Source organism: Emys orbicularis, chromosome 1 (assembly GCF_028017835.1).
Source record: "Emys orbicularis isolate rEmyOrb1 chromosome 1, rEmyOrb1.hap1, whole genome shotgun sequence".
Taxonomy (NCBI): Eukaryota; Metazoa; Chordata; order Testudines; family Emydidae; genus Emys; species Emys orbicularis.
In genome coordinates, this window is record NC_088683.1 from 80,531,148 (window position 1) to 80,556,375 (window position 25,228).

Genomic DNA, 25,228 nt, shown 5'->3' on the forward strand with positions numbered 1-25,228 from the left:
GAGGAGGGAAGGTGTTCGGAGGATGTTAGACGAATTCTGCTGGAGAGCAGAAAGCCGTCTACCCGACGGACCTACCTGGCCAAATGGTTTAGGTTTTCTAGGTGGGCGGGAGAGCGGGGCACCTCCCCGTCATCCGCATCCTTCCAACTTATTCTAGATTACCTCCTGTCCCTTAGGACCCAAGGTCTAGCTCCGGCCTCCGTCAGGGTACATTTAGCGGCCATTTCAGCCTTTCACCCTCCGGTGCAGGGTTACTCGGTGTTTTCCCATGAGATGACCTCCCGCTTTTTAAAGGGACTAGATCGTACATTTCTGTACGCCAGGGCCCTGGTCCCGCAATGGGATCTTAACCTAGTGCTGTCCCGCCTCATGGGCCTTCCCTTTGAACCTGTGGCCACGTGTTCTTGGTCCCACCTGTCCTGGAAAGTAGCATTCTTGGTGGCTATCACCTCAGCCCATCAGGTCTCGGAGCTTAGGGCCTTGACCTCGGAACCCCCGTATACGGTCTTCCGTAGGGATAAGGTCCAGCTTCGCCCACATTCTGCGTTTCTCCCCAAGGTGGTCTCCGCCTTCCATATGGAATAGGACATTTTCCTACCGGTACTCTGTCCTAAGCCCCATTCCTCCAACGAGGAACGCTGCCTACACACGCTAGACATACGTAGGGCGCTGGCCTTTTACCTGGACCGTACCAGGCTGTTCAGGAAATCCTCGCAACTGTTCGTTGCATCGGCCGAGCGTATGAGAGGGCAACCAGTCTTCACCCAGCGCCTTTCCCGCTGGATCACCTCGTGCATATGCACGTGTTACGACTTGGCAGGAGTTCCCCCACCGCCTATCATAAAGGTGCATTCTACAAGAGCGCAGGCCTCGTCAGCTGCCTATGTAGCCCACATCCCTATCCAGGACATATGTAGGGCACTGACACGTGGTCCTCGGTCCACACTTTTTCCTCGCACTATGCAATCGTCTCCCAAGCACAGGATGACGCCGGGTTTGGTAGGGCACTACTCCGTCCCAATAACCTTTAAACTCCTACCCACCTCCATCAGATATAGCTTGGAGTCACCTACTGTGGAATACACAGGAGCAATCATTCGAAGAAGAAAGGACAGTTACTTGTTCCGTAACTGGCATTCTTCGAGATGTGTTGCTCCTGTCTATTCCACATCCTGTCCTCCTTCCCCTCTGTCGGAGTTGTCTGGCAAGAAGGAACCGAGGGTGGGGGGAGTGCGCAGTTCCCCTTATAGTGCGATATAGAGGCTCCACTCCAGGGGTCGCAGTGGTGCTCCCCCACTACGGGTACTGGTAAGGGAAAAAACGTCCGGCACCGGTGCACGTGGCGAGCATGCACAACTACTGTGGAATAGACAGGAGCAACACAGCTCGAAGAACGCCAGTTACGGAACAGGTAACTGTCCTATCTTGTGGTGTTCCCACATGCCCGGCAATGCTGTGTGATTGTCGCAGCTTGTGCCACATAATTACAAAGCTGCCCTGCCTAAATATTGTACAGAGGAAAATGCAATGGACGGTCATAAAAAAGAAATGTAATAATATGGATCTCCAGTACCAGAAAAATCGTATATGTACATAGATAATGAATTAATGATCAGATTTGTATACACCGATGAATGTAGAATGTAGTTTCAAAATTTGTACATTAACTTTCTTGTATTTTGATTGTTGAAATTTGAATATGTTCCTAATATGTTTATAATGTAATTCTGTTAAAGGCTAAAAAATAACATTGAGCAGTTCTCTTAATGAAAAAGGAAGGGGAAATGCAGGCAAAAGAGAAAATGTTCCCACCAAAAAAGCAGGGCATGGTATCCCTAGAATATCATTAGGCTTGGCAAAATTCATTTTTATTTTTGATAATTTTGATGGATAATATCAATATTTATTTGCAAGCATTTTTAATTTCCCTCCTCAATTTAAGTTTTCATAGTTGTGCAAAATTATGGGGGGTGGGTTATTTAATGACGGCAGACATTGAGATTCAAAATGTTAACACTTTATGATTGTTAACACACACATTGCCAATGTCACATGTCAAAATTCACAAACTCGACTAATTTCTCAAGCAGCATTTTGCTTACTTTGCCTGTCTGTAAATTTTTATTATCATCATTGGAAGTATTTTTCTGTGTGTACAGTGAAATTGATGTTTATCAACATTTATCAATAAAAATTTAATCCTTCCAAGTCTAAACACCATAGCAAAAAATGAAGTCCTAACCTTCTGGTTGCAAAAGCAGCTTTGTCTAGTATGCTGTTTTGAGTCTTCAAGACAGATTGAAGAAGTAATACTAAATTCCTAATTCACCAGTGTACTTGAAAATACATGCCTGACTTTAAGCACGAGTAGTCGCATTGACTTCATGTTTAAGTTAAGCATGTTAAATTAGGCATGTGCTTAAGTACTTTACTGAATTGGGGTATAAGAGTAGAGCACACTTCCTTTTTCATTTTAACAAGGTGTTTATTACCAGTTGTGATAATTGGGCTGACAAATTTACCCTAATTGTAAACTCAATTGTAAAAAGTATATGAAAGTTCATAAGATATTACAATAACCTATAATAATAAATGTTCATCAAGAGTAGGTCAAGTTGTTTTCAGTAATGAATGTTAAAAACAGATGCAAGAGAACCAGACAGACTAAATTAGTCCAAACAAAAAAAAGGCCACTTGATATAACTCAAGGACTGTGTTGAAATCGCAAAAGATGTGGAACCAGAAATTAATGAACCAGAATTGGTGTATCCGATATTAGGCCTAACTGGTAAACACAATAATGGGCTATTCCACCCACCATTCTCTTTGTGGGTCCTTGAAGAAGGAGACTTTGGGGAGAGAATGGAATTAAAGTCAGAGGTTACTACAGCAAGCTTCACCATCATGGCTGCCAAACCCCACCCCATCTCATCCTGGTCTCCTTGGACCCTGGGCTTTGGTCATCCAGATCCTGAGAGATGTCCTGACCAGACCAGGACAGAGAGAGAGGGATCCAGATGACGGCGCCACCCCTAGCTGAACTGCAAACTCCATCTGAGATGAAACAGGATCATATTTTGACAACAGCAAAAACAACAACAGCGCCAATCCATTTCATCTAACTTTTTCTCTTTCCCCCCCACCCCAAAGGATGGTTATTACCCCTTGGATACCATCTAAGAGACTTTCAAACAAGGGCTTTTCCTTCTAAAAACTCTTTCCAGCTAAAGAAAAGGGGAACAATAAATATTAAAATGAAGGTTTTATTTAATACAGTACTTTACAAATGTTTTAACTGTTTTTCCTTCTTTTCTTTTGCTTTACTAAAAAGTTATAAGGACTTTTAATGGTCTGTTTGCCCTGGTACTAAGCAGGCTGAGGTCGTTGTATACCAGACATTATATTTTGTTTAACACTGTTTAATGTTCAACGGGGACTGGGGTATGTTAACACCTTTGGCCCATTTATTCCATCTAAATTAATTCAACATATCCCCAAATAATTATGTTGTTAACTACTTCATTACTGATTAGCATACCAAAAACATCCACATATCTTTTACATGTCTTTTCTCTCAGAAGATTTGAAAATTTAACAAAGTAATAATCAAATGTACAAATCTACAGCTATATTCAAGGCAGATTGAAAATTTTTTCACCCCACCGGAAAGTCTGTGAATTTGAAATGATGTTTTATAGGAATAAGGCCAAGGGTGAAATAGGGAAAAAGTTAAATATACTGTCATGAATTCAGGTGAGATGCTTACTACCACTGTTCTTAAAAACATGTGTTGGACTCCTGCTGCACATCTTGGACCTGATCCAAAGTCTACTGAAGTCAATGAGAATATTTCTACTGACTTTTGTGGGTTTTGGATTAGGCCGCTCCTGGGTGCTGGATGAAACTTTGTTCTGTAGTAATGAAATTTTAAAAGCTAATATTTTGATTGACCATCTTTTGATGTGATTATTCTTACCTTTATTTTAGCCTGTGTAGTAACAATTATTAATAGTCATAAAGCCAGCAACCCTGATTAAATCCGGTGTAAATGTGTCTGTAAGTGAGGGGTGCATTCTCAAAAGATTTGTTGGTGGACAGATTAGATAAGAGCTCCACAGCATGGATACTTGTTTAAATTACTGAAACCTTTTGGACATTTTATGGGCACAAACAAAAAACACTGAACATTACATTTTTGACATTGGGAAACAATCTGCCATGCATGGAAATGAAAAAGATGGCGATATGAATGATTTATCAACTCTGTTTAATTTCAGTTGCTATAAGTGCCAAAGTGATCAAATTGTACAGAAATACTTGATACCAGAGGGAGACAAACATAAATAGTCTGATTTTCAAAGCTGTTGAGTACCTGCAGCTCCCATGCACCTCTGAAAATTAGGCCAAAAATGGCCAATTTTTCAACAGAAAACAAAGACATCTTTCAGAGTACCTTAATATTGTCCCTGAAGAGAAAATTGATTGTTGCAATTAAGAACAAGAGCAGAGCTTGCAATCCGTGCAAAATAAATTTTAAAAATCATGGCCACTAAACCTACAAAAGGCAAACAGCAGGGAATATGTCATATACCTTGTGTATTGTCCAAGAGTGAAGAATACATTCTGGATTACAGTACTAATTTAACTGACTGCATCTTTGAAGTTGATGATTTGAAAATGACCAAGGGTAGAAATTGGAAAAGAAAAGCCTAATGAAAGGTAGAGAATTAGACATAGACAAATTATGTGAAATTTAAGATACTGGGTAACTGAGGATTGGGTTGTTGTGGGTTAGTGAGGAAGGGCAGGAGTGGTCTCATTGTACCACTGCAGCTGACAGTTTAAAAATTGCAGCAACAGATGAATAGGCATAATAGGAACAGTGGGTTGTCAGAGATAATCATTTAAGACTGATTTCTTAATAGTATGCTCCTTCTCTTGCTCCTCTTCATTATCTCTATGCATGCATAATCCATCTACACAGAAAAAACAAATTGTCCCTGGCATTCCTCCCTCTAGCCTTCCTGGTCCTTAATAAAGTTGATCTTAAGAAAACCATGACTGAGTCTTCCCCACAAGTCCCCTGCCTGCATGGAGTCAGCACAATTTGGAGTAGTAGGGCTGGACTTCTTTGTTCCTCTCCATCCTACTTCTTCTGCAGAGACAGCAAAAATAGAACAGGGTTTCTATTCCTCTGCTTATTAGTCCTTCCTCACACCAGTGACAGCTTCAGGACCCAATGCAGAGAATATAAGAGCCTTCACAGCTATTTTTTTCCCTCTCTCCTTTATCCCATTCTTTCTGTGCAACTTCTGACTGGAGATGGAAACCTAACATGGAGCAAATTGTTTCATAGCTCACATCCTACCTCATGTCTTCTTTTCTTGAAGCAATTCGTATTTGAATCAGGTGACAAACTAAAAGGGGACTTAATTATTAGGCAAAATAAAACCAATACTGTCTTTCAAGGATGAGAAAATCTGACTGGCAGCTTGAGAAAATGATAGCAGTAGCAGCTTTGGGACATTTCTCTATGTAGAACCTCTAAGAAAAGTTAACAGAAGAGAGTTCTCCTACTAACATGCTAGAAGCTGTAATGGTAGCAGGAATGTATGATACAGTAATTCAAATCCCTGATCCTAAAATAACTTTTCCTCTTCCCTGAGCTCTAAGATTACTACAATTTTTTGTTTGTGGAGAAGATAGTATGAAAGGTCAACGAATGCACTGAGCAACTGAAGAGCACAGACAAGTATACTAGAGCAGGGGTGGGCAAAATACGGCCCATCTAACATTTCTGTCCTGTCCGCCGGGCACTGTAGCTGCCCCCTCGCGAACTCCGGGCTGCTAAAAGTCCCACGGCACAACAGGGTGCTCAATCAGGCTGCCTACCTGCCGTGGCCTCACGCCGCTGCCGGAAGCGGCCGGCTGCTGCTGGCATGTGTCTGTGCGCCCCTGGCCAGCACCGTCCTCACAGCTCCCATTGGTCGGTTTCCGGCCAGTGGGAGCTGCGGGGGCAGTGCTTGCGGGCGTGGGCAGCGCACAGAGACCCGCTGCTCCCCTCCCCCACAATGGACAGACAGAGATGTGCCAGCAGCTGTCCATTTCTGGGAGCTATATGGGGCCATGGCATGCAGGCAGCCTTCCTGAGCGCCCGGCTACACCACTGGCCGGGAGCCACCTGTGGTAAGCACCTCCCTGCCAGAGCCTGCACCTCGCATCCCCTCCCGCACCTCAACCCCCTGCACAAGGTCAGAACTGCCTCCTTCACCCAAACTCCCTCCCAGACCCCGCACCCATTCCTGTACCCCTATCTCCTGCCCCAGCCCGGAGGTCCCTCCTGCACCCAAACTCCCTCCCAGACCCCGCACCCCCTCCATTAATATAGTAGAAATGTGCGGCCCATGACAACTTAGCAAAATTGTGGAGTGGCCCGCTGCAAAAATTATTGCCCACGTCTGCCTTAGAGGATGAGAGGCTGCACTTTGGAGTTTATAACAGCTCCAGCAAGAAATTGCAATAATGGGGAAGGTGTCTGGAAAAGTGATAGAACAAAAGTCAAAGGAACAATTTGTGCATTGTGGGTTGAGGAGCCCAAGGCTTGATCCCACAATCTTCTCTAACATGAGGTTCTCTGAAGTTTTAAATCTGGAATAGAAATGTAACTACATGAAAATTAACTCCACTCACTGCTCATTAATTCCTTATCTCCTGGAGCTCCAAGAACAGGAGCTGTTATACTGTGACTCCACAACTTCACAAATAAGGAGAAAATCCTAAAGCACTGCAGGGACAGAGGGGGGAAATGTATTTTAGTGTTTCTCTCCAGTTACATCTTTAAGTAAATCCTCTTTTATCTGGAAGTGCTAAAGGTCACAAAGGCAATGTGGTGCAGACAGTCTACAAATCCCGCAAACCAGCAGCTTTCATTTGACAGAAGGAGATTGAGGTGTGAGGATATGAAAAAGCCTGATACTCATAAAATAAAACCAATCACTCTGAGTCTCAGAGAATGAGTGAATGCCTGGTTTATTCCATTTCATGCAAGCTCTCTTGCTCTCACTCTGTTAACATGGAGGTGGATTCATTTTCTTTCTCTTTTCTAAATCTTGTCTGTCGTTTTACTCTGCTTCTGAAATTTCCTTTTACACATCATTGATACCTATCAGTATTTAGTTGCAGTTTGAATGGAGATTACAATGGGCATTTTTTACGATACCTTTTACCTGTCCAGCTCAAGTCAGGAATTTAATACTTACAGGTTGCTCTCTTGTCAATGACTATTGTCTCTTTTATGTCTCTCTGACATAAGATACTATTACTTTTCTCACAATGGTGTCCAGCCTGAGCAGGTTAGGTTTTATTTCTTTGGTACTTGTCATATCATAAGTCTCCTAATTTTCCTCTCATCCATAGAATCTGCTTAAAACCCAAAATTTTAATTGTAGAGCCCCTCCCTCTTTTGAAATAGCATTTTAGGCCCTCTTTATATATTGTAAACAAGCTAAAAAGGACACAGCCCTTTTTCGTTTCCTTTGCAGGTTGCCTTTAAAACCTCCATCTTACACAATGTTTTTTTCAAGGACGAGATGGTGCTCCCAACACAGCCTGACTTCCTTCCAAAGTTGGTGATGGTGTCCCACCTTCATTAATCAATACCCCTTTTTATATCATTCCTTTACTCACATCTGGTGCAGTGAAGCCCTTCTTCACCAGATCAATGTGAAAAAAGCCCCTGAGCTTTTATGTGGAGCTGACTTCTTTTCTCAGAAAGTCATCACAAAGGCTGTGAGCAATCTTAGTTCTTGTGCTGTTTTGAATGCAAAGACTATTGAAGTCTATCTAGCATCACCGTAGCTGCTAGACTCCACAGAGGAAGGAGGGAGGATCTGGAGCAGTGGTTTACCTGACTTGGGTGTGATAGCACCAAGGATGGTACAGTGGCCTTTCTCTCTCTGCACTGAGGCACAATAAGTTGAAGTTCCTGCTGAGGATCCCTACAAGCTGACACATAATGTCACAATTGAGCCCAAAATGTGTACACGCCTATATATGTGTGTGAGCACTTGTGTTTTTATATACTAATAATGTAGAATAAAATTGCTACTGTTCAAGATGTATGTTCACTGTGTTTATTGTCACACACTTCCTATTGCAGTTTCTTTTCTTTGACATATCTGGAGCAGTTTAGTCTCCCAGAATGGAAATCTATCAAAATGGGTATCTTCAGAGAAGAAATAATTACTTTCCTATCATTGTTTTCATTGAGGAGATGCATCTTGACAGATTACCACTCCCCGCCAGAATGGGGACTCTGAAATTTGAATATATGTATATTGTTCATCTGCTTTTGTTTTAGAAATATATCACTCCCTACTAGAAAGAGAACTGATCATAAAAGCACAGTGGACTGCTAGGTTCCTAATCAAGGGTGTTGCAGGATATCCCCTGCTTGGATTAATATCTCAGATCTTCTAGCTAAGGGAATTCTCATTAAGTACATGTAAATTCAAGCTCCTAAGAGTGTCATCTATGGAGTATGGTATCTTCCAGGTCAGTGTTTCTATGCCATGCTGTACAAGCCCCCAAGATCAAGAACCCAGTGTTAAAATGAGAGAACATTTCAATTTTATGTTATTGTATTTAGGTTCATATATCATGTCCATCACCAACATGTACCACCGTTGCATGCCAGATTATAATTAATATAATATTCAAAGTACAATTTAAATGCTCTTTGATGGCCATGGTTAAGTAGCAAACCACTAAAAGATGAAATTACTTACTGCATGCTTGATTGATAGAATTGATACTTGCCCTGGATAAAACATAAATATTGCAGAAAATAATTTGATATGACATTTCTGGCATTCAGCTATGACTTAAATTATAGACTGGTCAGTAAATGATCTTAAGCTGTTTAAGGTTTCATCAGCTGTCTGCAAGATTGATTTTCTTCAAAATTACTGTACTGAAAAGTTTTCTTTTGTTGTTGTACTGACTCAGATCGCAAACCACAATTTTAAGATCGGCTCTTATTTACAAAAATGCTTTGACATAGTGCATTTGTTGAGCCGAGGCAGCAATAAAGGACTATGGTATCATTTTGAAGAAGGTTGTTTGACAGAGTCTGTTTATTTATTTGAGGTAATGTGAGCTGCATTCAGAAAATGTCATATTTTGTTTCATGATTGTGTACATTCTCTCCCACTGCTCCCAGGCAAGCCCTGTAAGCAGAGAAGACACGGATTTAGACCTTATTTCCATGATCAGTGGAAGTGCTTTGACTCAGAACAGAGAAAAAAATAATCAGCCACACAGACACTCAGCAGGATCTTCAAGTATGTTGTGGTTTCTTTCAATATTCACTTTAAAATGAGTTGATGGAATTGCCTGTCTAACTGCATTCTCATATAGACGGGGGATAGGATGCCAGCCATTGGAATGGCTAGTAACATGTATATTTGATTCTTTCTTACCTGAAACTTTCCCTTTATGTTTTACATATATAAACTCTAAATCACTTCAAAAAATTAACATCATTAGTTTTTTGTCTGTTAGTTAATTGTAACCTGTGATTCTCCTGTAAGCCACACCAAATCCTTTGATCATTCATTTCCTAAAAACAGATTTTTGTCTAACTCTTTAATTATGAAAGGAAAATTTTGTACTTCTAAAGAATTGATTTCTTGTCTTTCTTCTATAAAAGTTCATTAAAAATATTTAGGGAAAGTTGATTTATATAACCACCGAATGCCAGTACATATATCCCAATCAAGGCACATATTGCCATGAATTCAGTTATTAAATTGGGATGGAAGTAGTGATGACTGCTGGACTCTAATAGCAGATGGTATTTTCAAAGTTCTGGGGAAACTTTATCATTGTTTAAATTTCACAGAAATAAACAAGAGAATCAACACTGAAAATAAGTGTTCTAATAATTATTAAAAATCATAAAAAGCTTAACTTTTTAAGCTTCAAGTTTTGCTTTGCATAGTAAAACTAATTGAGGAAAATTGGGAAATCATCTGTTGTATAAATATATTCCATATGCTATTTATACTTTTGATGTAGATTTTGGAAAATGTGATTTTCAAGGATAAGTGAAATTCGGGAGAGTGGGGGGAAAGACCGCATAAGAGGTATTAAAAGACCTAGGCAGATTTGTGTAGTTCAGTAGTACTGTATAACTAGTGAAGTTCATTGAGATTGTTCATATAATTGTAAAATAGGTTATTTCAACAAAAAGTAAATCTAATCACTGGTTTCAGATATTTTGATCAGACCATTACCATTGACATTAATATTGACTGTTCAGTTTAAATGAAACTTGAACCAAAGTCCAATAAATTGATGTCCTAAAAGAAAAAAGTAGACATAAAAGCATAAGGAATACTTTTTTAATCTATATTTTGCTAATGTAATTAAAAAATGTTTAAAATAAAGGGTGAAATGACGATACAGCTGGAATACAGTAAGTCAGAAAATCCACTAAGAGCAAAAAAAGAAAACATTGCATCTAATCCTACACTAAGTAAAATCAATGGCAAACGTCCCACTGAAATGAAAGGAAGTAGGGTTGAGACCACTGTGCTCATAAGTGTACAGTGATACAAAGTCCTGTAATGAACACTTAAATGAATTGTTCATAAACAAATACAGGTATAATGAATGCATCTTATCTATAATTCAATTAAAAACAACTTCATAAATGCAACATATCTCGAACAATATATATATAGAAACCTCAAATCACATATAATGATGAAAAGTGGGTGTCTGTTTTATTAAATAACACAAGGTATAACAATTGTGTCCTAGGTTGTAATCCTAGCCCTATGTGACCAAACAAGTGCACAGGAAGGAACAAAACGTTGGCAGAGCCATATTGTGTTTGGGTGTGTGTGAGACAGGGTGGAGTATGCTGTGAGTGGCAGTAGGCCCCTCCCCCTCCATCCTCCTTTGCACAACCCAGGAACTCAGGGAGAATTGTAATTCAGAGTAGTGCCCTTGTATTTGTGTCTTTGGTACAGATTTCAGAAGACGATTGATACTAAAGGCATACAAAACCAAGATTATACATCTGTGTGTGTGTGTGTGTGTGTGTGTGTGTGTGTGTGTGTGTGTGTGTGTGTGATAATTCCAGTATAGACAAAAATATGAGTTAAAGTCTCTCTGCTTGTCCTCCATTTGCCATCCTTCATTCACAACCCTCCATTGGCTCAAGTGAGTACCACGTTCCATGGTCACATTTATTGTAGCTGAATACTATATTTAAGAGAAAGAAACATATGGGATCTTTGACTCAGAAAGGCAAAAATCTCTGTATTTCTCAACTTGTCTTTCCTACCTTTCTCTATGCCCCTCCCCCCACACCTACTCACCTAATCCTGCTACACGTCACAGCCCCTCACATCTTGCCATCATACTTCTGTAAGCCATCTTTCTCTTCCTTTTATTTTCTCTTTCTCTCATATCCCTTCTTTCTTTCTTTCTTTCTTTCTTTCTTTCTTTCTTTCTTTCTTTCTTTCTTTCTTTCTCACACCATGATTTCATATTTCCCTTTCCTTCTCCTGGAAGGGGTGGGGTGGGGCAGGTAGCTGGTGCTCCCATTATGCCTCTGCAGTGCAGCACAAAGAAAAGGAACTCTGACTAGGATCAATGGGAACTATGAGGAGCAGCCTCTTCAGCATGTAGAGCAACCCAAGTAGCTCTGTATCCTCAAGACAGAGATGCAGTTAAATGAGATCTAGAGCTCAGAACTAAAATCTGAGACAGTGACAGCCAAAATGAGACTGTTAGCAAAGTTCCCACTGGAGAAGGGAACTCAAGTTCTGAGCTGTTCTCTCCCCCATCCCTCCCTTTCCTGGTCAAGAAAACTCAATGACTCATTTCTCTCTTTCTACCCTGTACTCTCCCAGGCAGGGGGTGGATAGGGGAAATGCAGTAGAACAGTATATCTCAACTTTACTAAGGCATCTGATATGGTTCCACATAATATACTCATAAAGAAAATTGAGTGCTGTGGATTAAATGGAACCACTGCAAATTGGATATACAACAAGCTAAAACATCAACATAAAGAATAGGAATATAAGAACTGCCATATTGGATCGGACTAGTGGTCTTTTTATTTCAGTATCCTGTCTCTGCCACCGGCCAGTACTAGCTGCTTCAGAAGAAGGTACAGGAAACTTTGAAGTGGTGAGTTTTTGGATAGCCTGCCCCCAGGGAAAATTTCATCACAACCCCATTAGTTAGAGATTGACTTGTGCTCTGAAACATGAGGGTTTATATCCCTTCGAAACCTCTTGGCTGTTAATTTTTTTGTTTTTTTAATCATTGCTATTATAACTCTGGGTGTTCTCATTATCCACATAAATGTTCAATCCATTTTGAATTTTGTGAAGGTGTTGACCTCAGTGACATCTTGTGGCAGAGAATTCCAAAAGCAAAATGGAGTATTGTGTTAAAAACAAAATGTTTATGATTATTAAATGTTCAGCCTTTCAATATCATTTCCTATCCCCTTGTAATTGTATTAAGAGACAGGGTGAATAAGTAGCCAGTATATCTTCTCAATTGTCTTAATTTGTCTGTGTACCTTTAGTGGTGATTATTAGTGGTTTATTGTCAAATAGAGTCATGCAAAGTTCAGGTATGACTCCAGTACTAATTAATATTTTAATTAATGTCAGGAACTTTGCAGTAAATAGGACAGTAACCAAGCTTGTAGATCATTTTTATGTAAGACTATTAACATTCTAGATGCTTAGGTAATGCAAAATTGTGGATTGGATTTTTTAGAGAGAATTAGAATATAGTATAGCTTTGACAAATTGGAAGGATAGACTAAAATACTTACACTGTGGTCATATATTGCAAGACCTGATCACAGTGACCTGTTTTCAATCTCCTCTTCCCTTTTTATGTCACCATGACTCCTCTTGTGGTTTTGACTTCCAATGCTAATTATCCCTAAATCTGCCTCTACTCCAGACCTCTCCCCACTCCAACCAGTCTTGCACTTTTAGATGTCTCTCTGACATCTCTTCTGCGATGTCCAGCCACCATCTCCATTTTTCCTAATTTGAACATATCCTTTTTTTCTCCTAATCGTTGGCCTTCTCATCTTTTATTTCCATTCTCCTCCTTGTTTCTGAGGCCTGTAATTTTGTTATTATCTTTTAAAATGGGGTTCCCAAAAACATATGCATGATTTAGAATTGAAAATCAATGGGACTTGTGCTCTTAAATCACACAAGTGCTTTTCAGTATCCCACCTTTAATTCTTACCTCTCCTTCTCCCCACATGCTAGTCTCTTGCTGAGTCACTGCTTTAGGAAAGCATCATTTCTCAGGCAAGGAAGTTTGCCTTAATCAGATGACTAAATCCTGGCACTTTTTCCTCATCATTCTTTTCAGAATCTACCCTCGATTTACGGTCTCCACTGCTAAACCTCTATCCACTCCCTGGTCACCTCTCACCTATATTACTTCTCTACTACATCAATACATTGTGAAATTAAGTTCATCATGGTTAATGAAGCATTTGTATTCTACAGTGATGAGACTACAAAAAACCCTCTAGTGAAATTAACTAATTAAATAAACAGTAATCTCCAGACAGTCATTACAGAAATTTAGTCTTCTGTATCGTCTTTATCTTTATTTTGCTGCTAGCAGTCTGTAAACTCATGGGGCAGGAAACATTTTATTTCTGAGCTAAATCCCAAAGTTTTTACTCATATTTTACTGAGTCTATCTATCTAGTTAGCTAACTGCCATTGACTCCAGTGATAATGTGCCTCAGTATAAAAATAGACCAGGGATCTCCATATTTGACCTTGTATCTTTAAAGAGATATATAAACTACAACAGTATAAAAATGTTTATTAATAGTAATAATATGCACAAAAGGCAAAGTTGCCATGGAAACCTTAATTTTGAGTATCCTAGCTTTTCCCTGCTCAACCAGCTGGAGAAGTACAGGAGCATCAATGTTCTGGACCCTCAGAGGAGACGGCATTGGGTACAGCTGCCCTTACTTAATTGATTTACTCTAGCCAGTAGAACTACAGCATGCAAATTAATGTGAGGAATGGTGATGAATGATTGAGTTGTCTCTGATATCACAGTGATACTAAAGAATGACATGAACCGTTGAATTGTCCCTGATTTGTAATAAGTTTCAAACAATAGTCATTAATGAAGTTGCTTAATTACAAACTTTTTCAAATGTGCCCTTTTCCAGTTTTTCCAGTTTTGACTGTATGGAGAGTTTAAAGGATTAGTAACAAGCCATTGGAGAGGCCTGAAAGATTCTGAAACTCAACGTAATTTTGTAAAGAAATTTTTAAGGGATCATTTTTAATTAATTTTAACTGCTTAACAACTTACTTGAAAATAGCCATAAAATTCACTCTTCACTCACAGATTAAGTGCTATAAATTTGGAGAAGATATAGTGTATTAGTCATACAGAATAAGGTCTTTTAACCCCAGCCTTACATTAAATTGAACCCTGCCTTACCTCTGGAATCACAACTACTGCCACCATAATTAGGAGTAAGGTGGATATCTTCTGTAGGCTTATAGCTAGGTGAGGTGTCCACATGTATTTTGGCAGGCCTGCATTCCATCAAACAGAGGACATGATGGGAGGTAACAGACAGCTGTACAAACTTTAAGTGTGAGGTGATTGGGAAATGTTCTATGATTCTAAAATGCTTGAAATCTTGATAAAGGTTATAATACCTAGTAGAATGGCATGGATACCTATTGAAAAGTCTGATAATTTTAAATATACCTTTAAGGTTGTGAACACTTCATAGTAATAATTACTTATTTAAATGTATAACATCTCTGTATATTTAGGACTGTATGGTACTCTCAGCTGTAATCAAAATACAGACTTTCCAAATATGTACTTTTTCAACTGATGGATATAATATTGATACTTTTTATTCAATATATAATTAAGAATAAAACAATATCAGCTACTAACAGAAGTTACATAATGTTACTTTAGCTATTATTGAGTTTATTAAGTTGTTTTTTAAAGCACAATGTGTGAGAAAACACAACAGAATAGAACTCATTTGCACAAAATCATAGAAAACTGATTTTCTGTGTATAGCAAGTGAATTGTATCACTGGCCTATATTATAGCTACTTGGGAGAAACTGTGGTCTAGTGAGAAAAGTATTGGAGTGGGATTCTGTCACTACCTGCTAGGTGAACTTGGGCAAGTCACTTCCCCTCTCTATACCTCAGTCTCTGCATATGTAAAATGGGGACAATAATACTGACCAAATATGTAAAGTGTATTGATAGCTACTTATGAAAACTTGATAGTATTATTTTGTTAACTACCAAGAGTATTATGTGAGAAAAGGAGCAAGTCAATACTAATTATATATTTCCTGCTCATTTATGAGTTAGCTAAACTGCTTGGAACCTCCATGTCAAGACAGGGGTAGGTCCTACAAATGGATCCATCCAGGTATCACAGAGAACCCCATTTAAAGTCAATGGAGCTCTGTACCAGTGCAAATCAATTTGCATGATCAAGGCCTTTATTGGCAAAAATAAACACATGGCCAGACACGTGAGGCAAGTGATGTACTTACCAGCAAAACAAAGCAAAGTTGGTTGGTCAGACTGTAGGTCTATCAGCTTTGACAGTTTCTTTATTTTCTCTAACTTTTTTCTGGATATATTAAATGACAAAAGTCCAGTATTACTCTCAAGTTATATTATTTAAAATTTGACAGTGCATCATAAAATAAAATGTCACAATGAATTAAAGATTCATGAAAATGACATGGGTTTTCTTTTCAAAAAATTTCTTTAGACTTAGGCAGGGGTGCTGGAACAATTTGTATAGTGGAGGTGCTGAGAGCCATTGAACCAAACTGTAAACCCTGTATATGATGGAAATAACTTCAAGCCAGGGGGTGCAGCAGCAGCCCCGAATCCCTACTTCCAGCACCTATGGTCCCAAGCCTACAAGTGAAGTGATTCAGCATGGGTAGAATCCTATATGTCCTCATGGAGCCCCATTGACTTCAATGTGCGGGTGCAGGGATCCTCCCCCATGCAGCCACTTACAAGAAAAGCACCTTAGGTTTGATTTTAGTAGAGAATCGCAAGTAATAATGGGACAGAGTGAAAAGCTGGACTTCTGGGTCAAATCTTGATTCCACTGAAGTCAGTGGCAAAACTCCCATTAACTTCAGTGGGACCAGGATTTCACCCATAATTCATTAATACCCTAATAATAAAGACTATTTATTGCATCCCTTTAATAAAGTGCTTAATCTGTTTTTAGGATACGTATTTTGTTGGAAAAGCCCTAGAAAGAATGCATACATAAATATTGTTTTCACCTCCGAGGCGCGTGTGTGTGTGTGTGTGTGTGTGTATACAGATAGAGAGACAGACATAAATCTATAATTACACATACAAACTACATTAAAAGAACATTATTAAGGTGAAAAAGTCAAACACTCAAAAATTAGGAAAGGCCAGAATTAAGCTGCCTGTGCAACCTTAATTTGACTCCCTTGTGCATATTCATTATGAGGGTCTAGTTAAATGAGTACATACTGTATTTTTTTCAACAAGTTCCCTGTGCATAGAATGGATAGTGCGCATTTAAGAGGCAGCTATACAATATTTTGTTTTATCCTTATTGTTCAATGTGTGGCCCAGGCCTTATTTATTGCACACTATTCAAACCCTGCTCTGAAGAGAGAATTATTATTTTCCATATGGGCTTTTCTGTGGCACTCATTGCTATAGTACAGAGGTGGCCAAACCCATGTGACTCTTTTACAGTTAGAGTGCAGCTTGCGGGGGCCCCGCTATGTCCCCCATTCTCTGCCTACCAGACTTAGGGGAGAGCTCAGGGCTTCAGCCCCGTGGGAGGTGCTTGCCAGAACTCGGGGCTTCAGCCCCACTCTTGCTGAAGCCCCAAGCCCAGGCAGGCATCTCCCGTGGGGCTAAAATCCCTAGCCCCACCACCCTGCCACAGGGCAGAAGCCCCAAGGCCTGGAAGGTGTTCCTGGCTCTCGAACTTCTGAAGATTATTGTATGTGGCTCGGAGGGTCAGTAAGTTTGGCCACCCCTGCTATAGTATCTGAGTGCTTCCAGACATTAATTAATTTATTTCACAACACCCCTGTGATAGTGTGGTGGCATCCCCACTTTACAGATGGGGAACTCAGGCAAAGAGACTTAGGTCAAAAGTATCCACTAATTTTTGGCACCCAATTTGAGATACTTACCTCCTGGTTATTTTCAGAGCATGTAGCATAATATAGCACTATATACGTTCAAAGCACAGCTCTCATTGACTTCAGTTGCAGCTGTGAGTGCTCGGCACTTTGCAGTTCAAATTCCAGGGTGTGAAGTCAGGCACCCAGAAAAGGAGGAACACATAACTAATGACCACCTCTGAAAAGTTTGATTCAAGTGACTTGCCTAGCATCACATAGTAGCTTAGTGACAGAGTCAGAGAGAGAATTGAATTCTCCAGGGCAACATTCAGTGTCTTGACCATGAAACTGTACTTCTCTTCCTGCAGTCCCGTCTCATTTACTATACATCTTCCATCATCTACAACAAATGGACAGGGGTCCAGCAGACAAAAGCCTCCTTTACTACACAATGTTTATTTATCTCCACAGCAGGTCCATCATATGTACTGAATGAGGCAGGAGGCATTTGTGCTTATAATTGAAGACTGTATCATAGTCCATGTGTACATGGGGAAATGAATTAAGATTGCAAGGCGAACCTTAATTCTGGTATTTCCTAATTTTGCGTGCTTGACTTTACAATATTAATCATGTTGTTTTAATGTAGTTTTTTGTATAGAGTTTTCTAGGTTTTTAAATAAGCAAACTGAAAAAACAGAAATTCCATCATGTAACATATTGACATCTACTTGGGTGATTATTAGGGCTGGAACCTTTAGATCCACCACACAGACCTCTGCCACTTGAGCTAACTGAGTAAAATAATCTGTCATCATTCTCTATCTGAATTAGCACCCACTTTGCCAGTGGGTTTTATTGTTATTTACGGATTTCAGAGGAATGGTGAGACACAGGAATCTGGGGCTTCATTTCGGGCTCTGGAGAGGAGTGTGCTCTAATGGGCACAGACTTTTCTTCTTATTTCCCCAAGCTTGACCACTTCTGCTCCTTTGCCTCCAACCTGTCCCAATCCTGTCTCTTCCTCATCTGTGGCTCCTTGTCCCAGTCCCATTCTCCTCATCTAGCCAGTCTCAGGCTCCACTCCTGAGCTTCTTATCCCAGTCCTAGTCTCCCACCACCAGTCCCATGTGGTCTTTTTCCCACTCTCAATCCCAGTCTTCTTGCCATTTCAGTGCCAGTTCCCTCCTCCCAGCTCCTCATCTCCTCAACTTCCAGTCTCAAACTCCCTCCACCCCCGCCACTGGCTCCCTGTCCTATTATACTGCCTCCCTCCGCCCCACCACACACAGTCCAGTTCTTGTTCCCTTTGCATTTGATTCAAGCAGTTTCCTATTCCATGCCCGGACCTGGCCCAACCTGCAGGAGCAGTTGTAGGGAAAGTCCTTCTCAGTCCCTGCAACTCCAGACCAGAGATGCTCAGTGTGGGCATAATCTTCTGGAATGTATCTGCAAAGCTCTAGGAAGTCTGTACTGATCATGTGTGAACTAAGATTTTTGAAAGGCTTATAACGTGGCTAAATTCGAACAGATCATGGGAATGGTAAAAGACACATCCCTGACACAAAGACTGCCTCCTTGCTAAAACTGAAGCCAATGCTCCATAGCATGGATGTTGCTAGAGCTTCTCAGATAAAACGTCACCAAAATAAAAAGAATCAGCCTGAGGCAGATAGCTGGCATGAAAAATTTATTTGAGCCAAAATAGGTAAAGGTTGGCAAAGCAACTGAAAACATAGTCTTGTAATGGGAAGTGCCAGGCAACCTTAATATCAGTCCCACCTGTGATTTAAAAAATGCTGTGTTTTACAGTTATTTGTAGGGAAATTGAGAAACTGGATTATTAGCTTTTTAAAACATTGTTTCATTATATAGAAATGCCATAAATAAATAATTGCAATTTAAGGCCCATATCCTGCAAACACTTAAACACATGAGTATCTTTATGCGTTTGGGTAGTCCTTTGGAGATCAGTGAGGGTACTCGTGCATAAACATTTGTAACATGCGGGCTGAATTGACAAAAAAATATTTGAAATTAGTTGTCTTGTCTATAAAATTCAAAAATCAGGCTCCAATCCTATAAATGCCTATTCAGGTCCTTAATATGAAGTCAAGAAGACCCAGGCAAAAAGTTTAACACTTGCCTAAATGTTTGCAGGACTGGGATTTAACCAACAAGAATATCATTAAAGATGTCATACCCCAAATCCTGTGAGATTTTTTTCCTCATCTTTGATCTTTACACATCCCTTTCTAAATTTTACACTTGTTAAAAGTTCTGAATGTACTGTCTCATTTATATTACAAAATCTGATAAGAGGAGTTGTTTTTAACAGGTCTATTTTTGAGTCTGAAAAGTGGTTGAGGCTTCTTGATGCTACTGCAGAATAAGAGTGAAATAATAATACAGGGAAAACTGATCAAATTGAAAATTAGAGTAAAAGTATTAAAAAGTCATTTTAAACTGGTTTAAAAATGTATGAGACAGTGTAACTAAGAAAGATCACAATATATGTTTATTGAGATACCAAATATGTTATACATTGGGGGTAAAATCCTCACCCTACTCTAATACTCCCATTGATTTCAAAAGGGCCAGAATTTCACCCTCAGAGTTTTCTATTTATTTTCTCCCCTGATTTTTATCTATTTATAAAAAAAAGTTTAAATGGTACAAATAACGTTCAGGGGAAGTGGCGAGTGTAACTTCAATGTGGACATAAGAAACAACATTAAAAAACAACTGCTGATAGATTGTAGCATCTAGCTCACCCCTAAACCTCCTGAATCTAACTCATTCGCAGAGCTTAAATTGATGTAAACGCTTTGCTGCTAAGAATTCGTTCTGGTCACTTTCATTAAAATGTTGAATTTTTCTCTCCATGCTTTCTTTTTCAGTATTTGCTGTTAAGCAATACAATATGGTAAGGACTTTGAAATGAATTATATATCCAGACAACATGTTAGGTGTATTGATGAAAATCCTATGACGTCTTAGCATACATCATGAAATTTCTAACATAACTTGTTTAACAAAGGTTTTTTCTAGATACCAAGAGTTTCATTCAAAGCATTTTACATATTGCATTACTTATCCAAACAGAGCATATGTAAACCTTGACATTTGTTAAAGAACCGAGGATTTAACCAAAAAAGACCAGAACAAATCATTAGCAGAAAACAGATTAAACTTCAGAGAAGTGACTGCATAAAAATATGAACACATTAACCAAACTCAAGAGATGCTTTCAGCACATATTTAAACAAAAATATTATTTGGTGCGTACAAGCACCTGAAAATATCTTTGAGACTTGGAGCGTCACATAGCCAAAAACACACAGTGTTACTATAAACAAATCATTTTCAATAACAGCTTCACAATTTTAGAGGTATGAATAGTTTGAGTTAAGTCACTTTTCTTGTTTAAGAATTGTTCACGATTTTATTCCCACCTGGCTAACTGTTATAATTTAACACAGTCAGTGTATAATTATTTTATTTAATAGACTTGTCTGATTCTATTTAAATGTAATACTAATCATACTTATTAATAAGGGTATTCTTGTAGTTGCCAAACAAGTGCCAGTACGATCCTGTTGTTTTGCATTACTGTTTATTTTGTCACTATGTGTATTCATTTCAAAAACGCAAGGGCCTGATCTGAAGCCCACTGAAGTCAATGGGAGTCTTTTCATTGATTGCAGCGGGCTTTGGATAAGACCCAATACAAATTAATGTATGGAACACAAAATGAAGTGAAGGTATAATGATAACCAGTCAAAATTGTTTGTTTACATATATTTAACAAGTGATGAATGTAAATGCCTCCAGCTATTTTGTCAGCAAAAGTTCTCTTTAAAAATTACTTGTTTATTCAGTTGTATACTAATCCACTAATCCACTGTCCATTCATTTCAGAGCAATGTTTTTCAGTTTAGAGAAAAGAAGCTATTACAGAATTCAATGCTGTTGTAAAATCTGTTCGTATTGTCATATAATAGGAGCTTTTATATATCATTAGCAATATCAATATAAAGATTGCAAATTATTGTTTATGTGTAGGGTCTGACTGAGAAAGGGCACAAAGATAACAGCTGAAGGCCCACAGAATAGTTTTGCAAAATAAATACCTGACCATGCAGCCCTTACTTATGTAATTAGACCCATTGAGATTAATGTTTGCTACAGCACCTTGAAAAATACAAAATGCTATACAAGTGCTAGGTATTATTTAGTAGAGATCTCTGGCTTTATCTCCCGAAGCTCCAATCAGTCATCTTCCTCTGTCTCTCCATTCTTTCGTTGTCCCCACTCTTGGCTGTTTAAAAAAAACACTTTAAAATAATATTCCTGCTTGGCCTCCTGTGGCCAGAAGGAAACAAGCAGCTACAAACACATATACCAATGAGGAGGAGGAGAAGTGAAATCAAAAGAAAAAAGTATAAATAAACAGAAGAAACATAAACTGGGATTTCAGTTACCCATTCATTTCAGCGAGAGACTGCAGTGCGGAATTTCTGGGAATAAGTGGTGCTATATAAGTAAGGAATACTCTCTCAATTCAAAATGGTGTTGCCGATTCTGTAAGTACCTGTTGTGCCCCTGGATCTAGATGGGATTAGGAACACTGGAGATGGTTCTCTCTTTAGTGGAACACTTCACTCAACAAAAAGTTTGCCCAGGTTTCTATTTTGATAGTGTAGAATTAAGAGACAGATTAAATTAAAATTACAGACCAATTGACACCAAAATAACTAAATTGGTTTTAATTGACATCTTTTGTTATTTCGGTGCTAGTCTGTGTATGGACGCTCATTTTGTATAAATGAGACACTCTTAATGCAAAATAAGTGTGTCCATGCACAACTTTCACTGAAGTATCTAACTGTGAATTACAACCAAAACAGTTATTTCAGGGTCAATTTGTGTATAGACAATTCCCAGTTCTGCAGTGTCTGGCCTGCAGCTGGCTCCTCTTTCTTTTTCTTCCCCACAGTTTGTTTCTACATTCAACTCCAGGAAGGACTGGGATAAAATTGGGGTACTTTTCTTACTAGGCGAACTCCTCCATTGACTACCCAGACTGCCTCTAGCATAGATCACACAATCCCAGGGCCCAGTCTTTCAATCATGATTAATGTGTAAGCCAGTGGTAGTTTTCTGTGTGTAAAGCCTGCAGCATTAGGCTAGAGTAGGTATAGAAAAGAACAGGCTTCACTATACTTCTATGCCAATCTGACTTAATTCTGTGTTCAAGGGACAATCTTTGGGTATGATAAGGTTGTTTAATCTCCCTATCCATTCAGTCTTTAGCCTCTCTGCTAAGACTGTCAGTAGTAGTAGTAATAATAATAATAATAATAATGCCTAATTCTTATATAGTGCTTTTCATCGATAGATCTCAAAGTGCTTCACAAAGGTCAGTATCATTATTCCATTTTACAGATTTGGGGAAACTGAGGCACATAGCGGTGACATGTCTTGTGTGGTTATCTTATAGCTTCCCTGAACTCCTGGGATTTTATAGTAGTTTGGTTAGTCTTTCCTTTCAGAGAGTAGTTGATTTTTTTTAGCCACTAAAGAGCAATCCTTTGCACCCCATATATGGATCTTGTCCGTTATGGAGGTAGAGAATGGCTAGATAATCAGGGAGCCACAATTGGCACCCTTACAAATCCCCCTCCTTGCTTGACTGAATATAAACTCAGTGAAACAGAGAATCTGGTCATGTAGAATTTTCTGGAAACCTGCAAAACCATCAAAAGACTGAGAGATTAATCCTACTCTGTGACATTGTGTAACTGCGTAGACTTTTTGAAGTCTGAGATACGGTTGTCATTCTTCCCACCAGGTTAATCACAGACTGTTGGAACACCACTTGTTGTCGACACAGTTTTCAAACTCTAAAAATTATTAAATTCATATTTATTTACAAAAAAAATTAACACACTTTTTTCAAAAGAAAAATATAACAATCAGTTACAATCAGAAATACAAAGTAAATTTGTGGACATTTGAAGCTGAAGTTTGGGGACTTTGGGGCAAGAACAGTTCATGCCGTAGTATAACATGGTTCCCTTCTGTCCAAATAGAAAGATATATCTCAATAATTTTGTAAAACATTAACAATTATCTTGCAACAAATTACACCAAACTGGAAAAAAATCTTACATTACCATTTCAGAATAATATTTCATAGTAATGGAAATGTAGTACTGTCCCTTCCAATGAATTGTGTACATTTATATGTGGAAAAGCAGAAAACCCTACATGCAAAGATTTCTGGAGTCCTTCCACTGGAAATCAAATTTAAACAATATAGAAATTTACAAGCAGCTAATGCTATTAGTAGTTAGGGTGTGATTAATTTCAACTTTTGCTCCATTGAATTCTGTCCCTTTTGGGTGAACTTCCAGAACCGTTTTGGTATGGAGTTTTTTTTCCACGTAAAGAATATAAAAAGGTGTGAGATGGGGAAAGGAAAAAAATAATTAGTGTTCCCACCTTCACCCATTCATATTGCTACAGCTTGTAAGAGAAATGCTGAAGAAAGACTGTCACATACATACAATAGCGCCAACTTTTTTTTTTCCAGTCTAAACATGTAACAATGACTTCCTCTTTTTCACAAATAAACAAACCATGTTCCATATTCTTAATTCTTCGTGCCTTTTCTTCTTAGCAACTGTTCTTTCCAGCTTCAGAATCTCTCCTTCAGTTGAGAAAGAAACTTCTTAGTATTATTGTTTTATTACGCTTAATTTGAAACTTCACCAAAGAAATTATTGAATTTACCACTCTGCTGCTGTCAGCTTCGGGTATCTTCTGTGAGTACTTTGTCTCCAGGTAAAGAATACCCTGAAAGTTTACAATAAACTTCATTAATTATTATATACCTTAACTCCAACTCCTTGCTCCCTAATAAAGGTCCTATCTGTACTAGTGACATTATCTAAAAATGTGTTACCATTGGTAAGGTAACAAAATGACCCAATGTTGAGAGCCTTAGTGTAGATGGGGCAACAGCTGCCACAGGCATTTTTGACACAATATTAATTAGGTCTACTGTAGGCAGTATCAGAAAAGAATTGGGAGGAAAAATTAAATAAGAAAAATATGTATTGTTTGATTAAGCCACACCTAAAAATCGGGGATACATAAAAAATATTTGAAGGGTCACAATATCAGGAAGAGAGAAGTGTTATTTTGCGTAGTGCATGACAGTATAACTAGGAGTAATGGGATAAAATTAAAAGGGGTGATGGAGACTTAATATCAGGGGAAATGTCCTGACTGTGAGATACTGTTAGACTGTAGAATAAGCTCCAAAGGGAAGTAGTGAGAGTGCCATTGCTTGGGACTTAAAACTAAATTAGACAACACAGATATATATATAACAGTGTACAATCCTGTTTTGGCTGAGATGATATAATAGGCCTTTTTCATTTCTAATCTCCATGATTATATGAATGGCTTTAATGCAGCTAATTAAAATTGTTGAAAATAATGTATGGGGCTACCCAAAAAGGGTAAATTAGAACAGGTTCTATTGATAACTGGCAGAAAGTAAAATTTTGTTATGCTTGCTTAGCTTAATTGCTTGGTAACAGACACCTTAGATAACTGTGTTATCTTCACCATTTTCCTCTCTGAGGATTTGCTACACAATGTGAGATGTGTTACACAGAATATGAGAGGATTTTACATGCCTAATGAGAGAGAGGGAGACATTTCTATCAATTGATTTTCTTAAAATAAAATTACATCTATGGCACTCTCTATATATTACTCTCTTGTCTATTAAACTACCCATCTTGTCTCACGTGGCTTGTTTGTAGAAACCAGTAGTTGTATTACTTAGGTATTTGTATAGATGTTACTGAATACTGAATAATTTCGTAAGATTTAAAAGTTTTGGTGAGTATAGTGTCTTTATATATGCTTGTTGTCCCAGTTCTGTTTTCATCAGCACTAATGGCAAAACTTCCTTTGACTTCAGTT

The 25,228-nt window shown here is 38.7% G+C and overlaps 1 protein-coding gene across 1 annotated transcript in view; it reads left to right on the top strand.

Moving 5' to 3' along the window:
- The window catches only part of LRRIQ1 (leucine rich repeats and IQ motif containing 1), a 159,128-nt gene that overhangs the window by 133,310 nt on the left and 590 nt on the right, over positions 1–25,228 (top strand). The window contains exon 25 of the mRNA XM_065423814.1: positions 9,221–9,341. Within this exon, the coding sequence (XP_065279886.1) occupies positions 9,221–9,341 (121 nt within the window). The remainder of the gene's footprint in view (positions 1–9,220; positions 9,342–25,228) is intronic.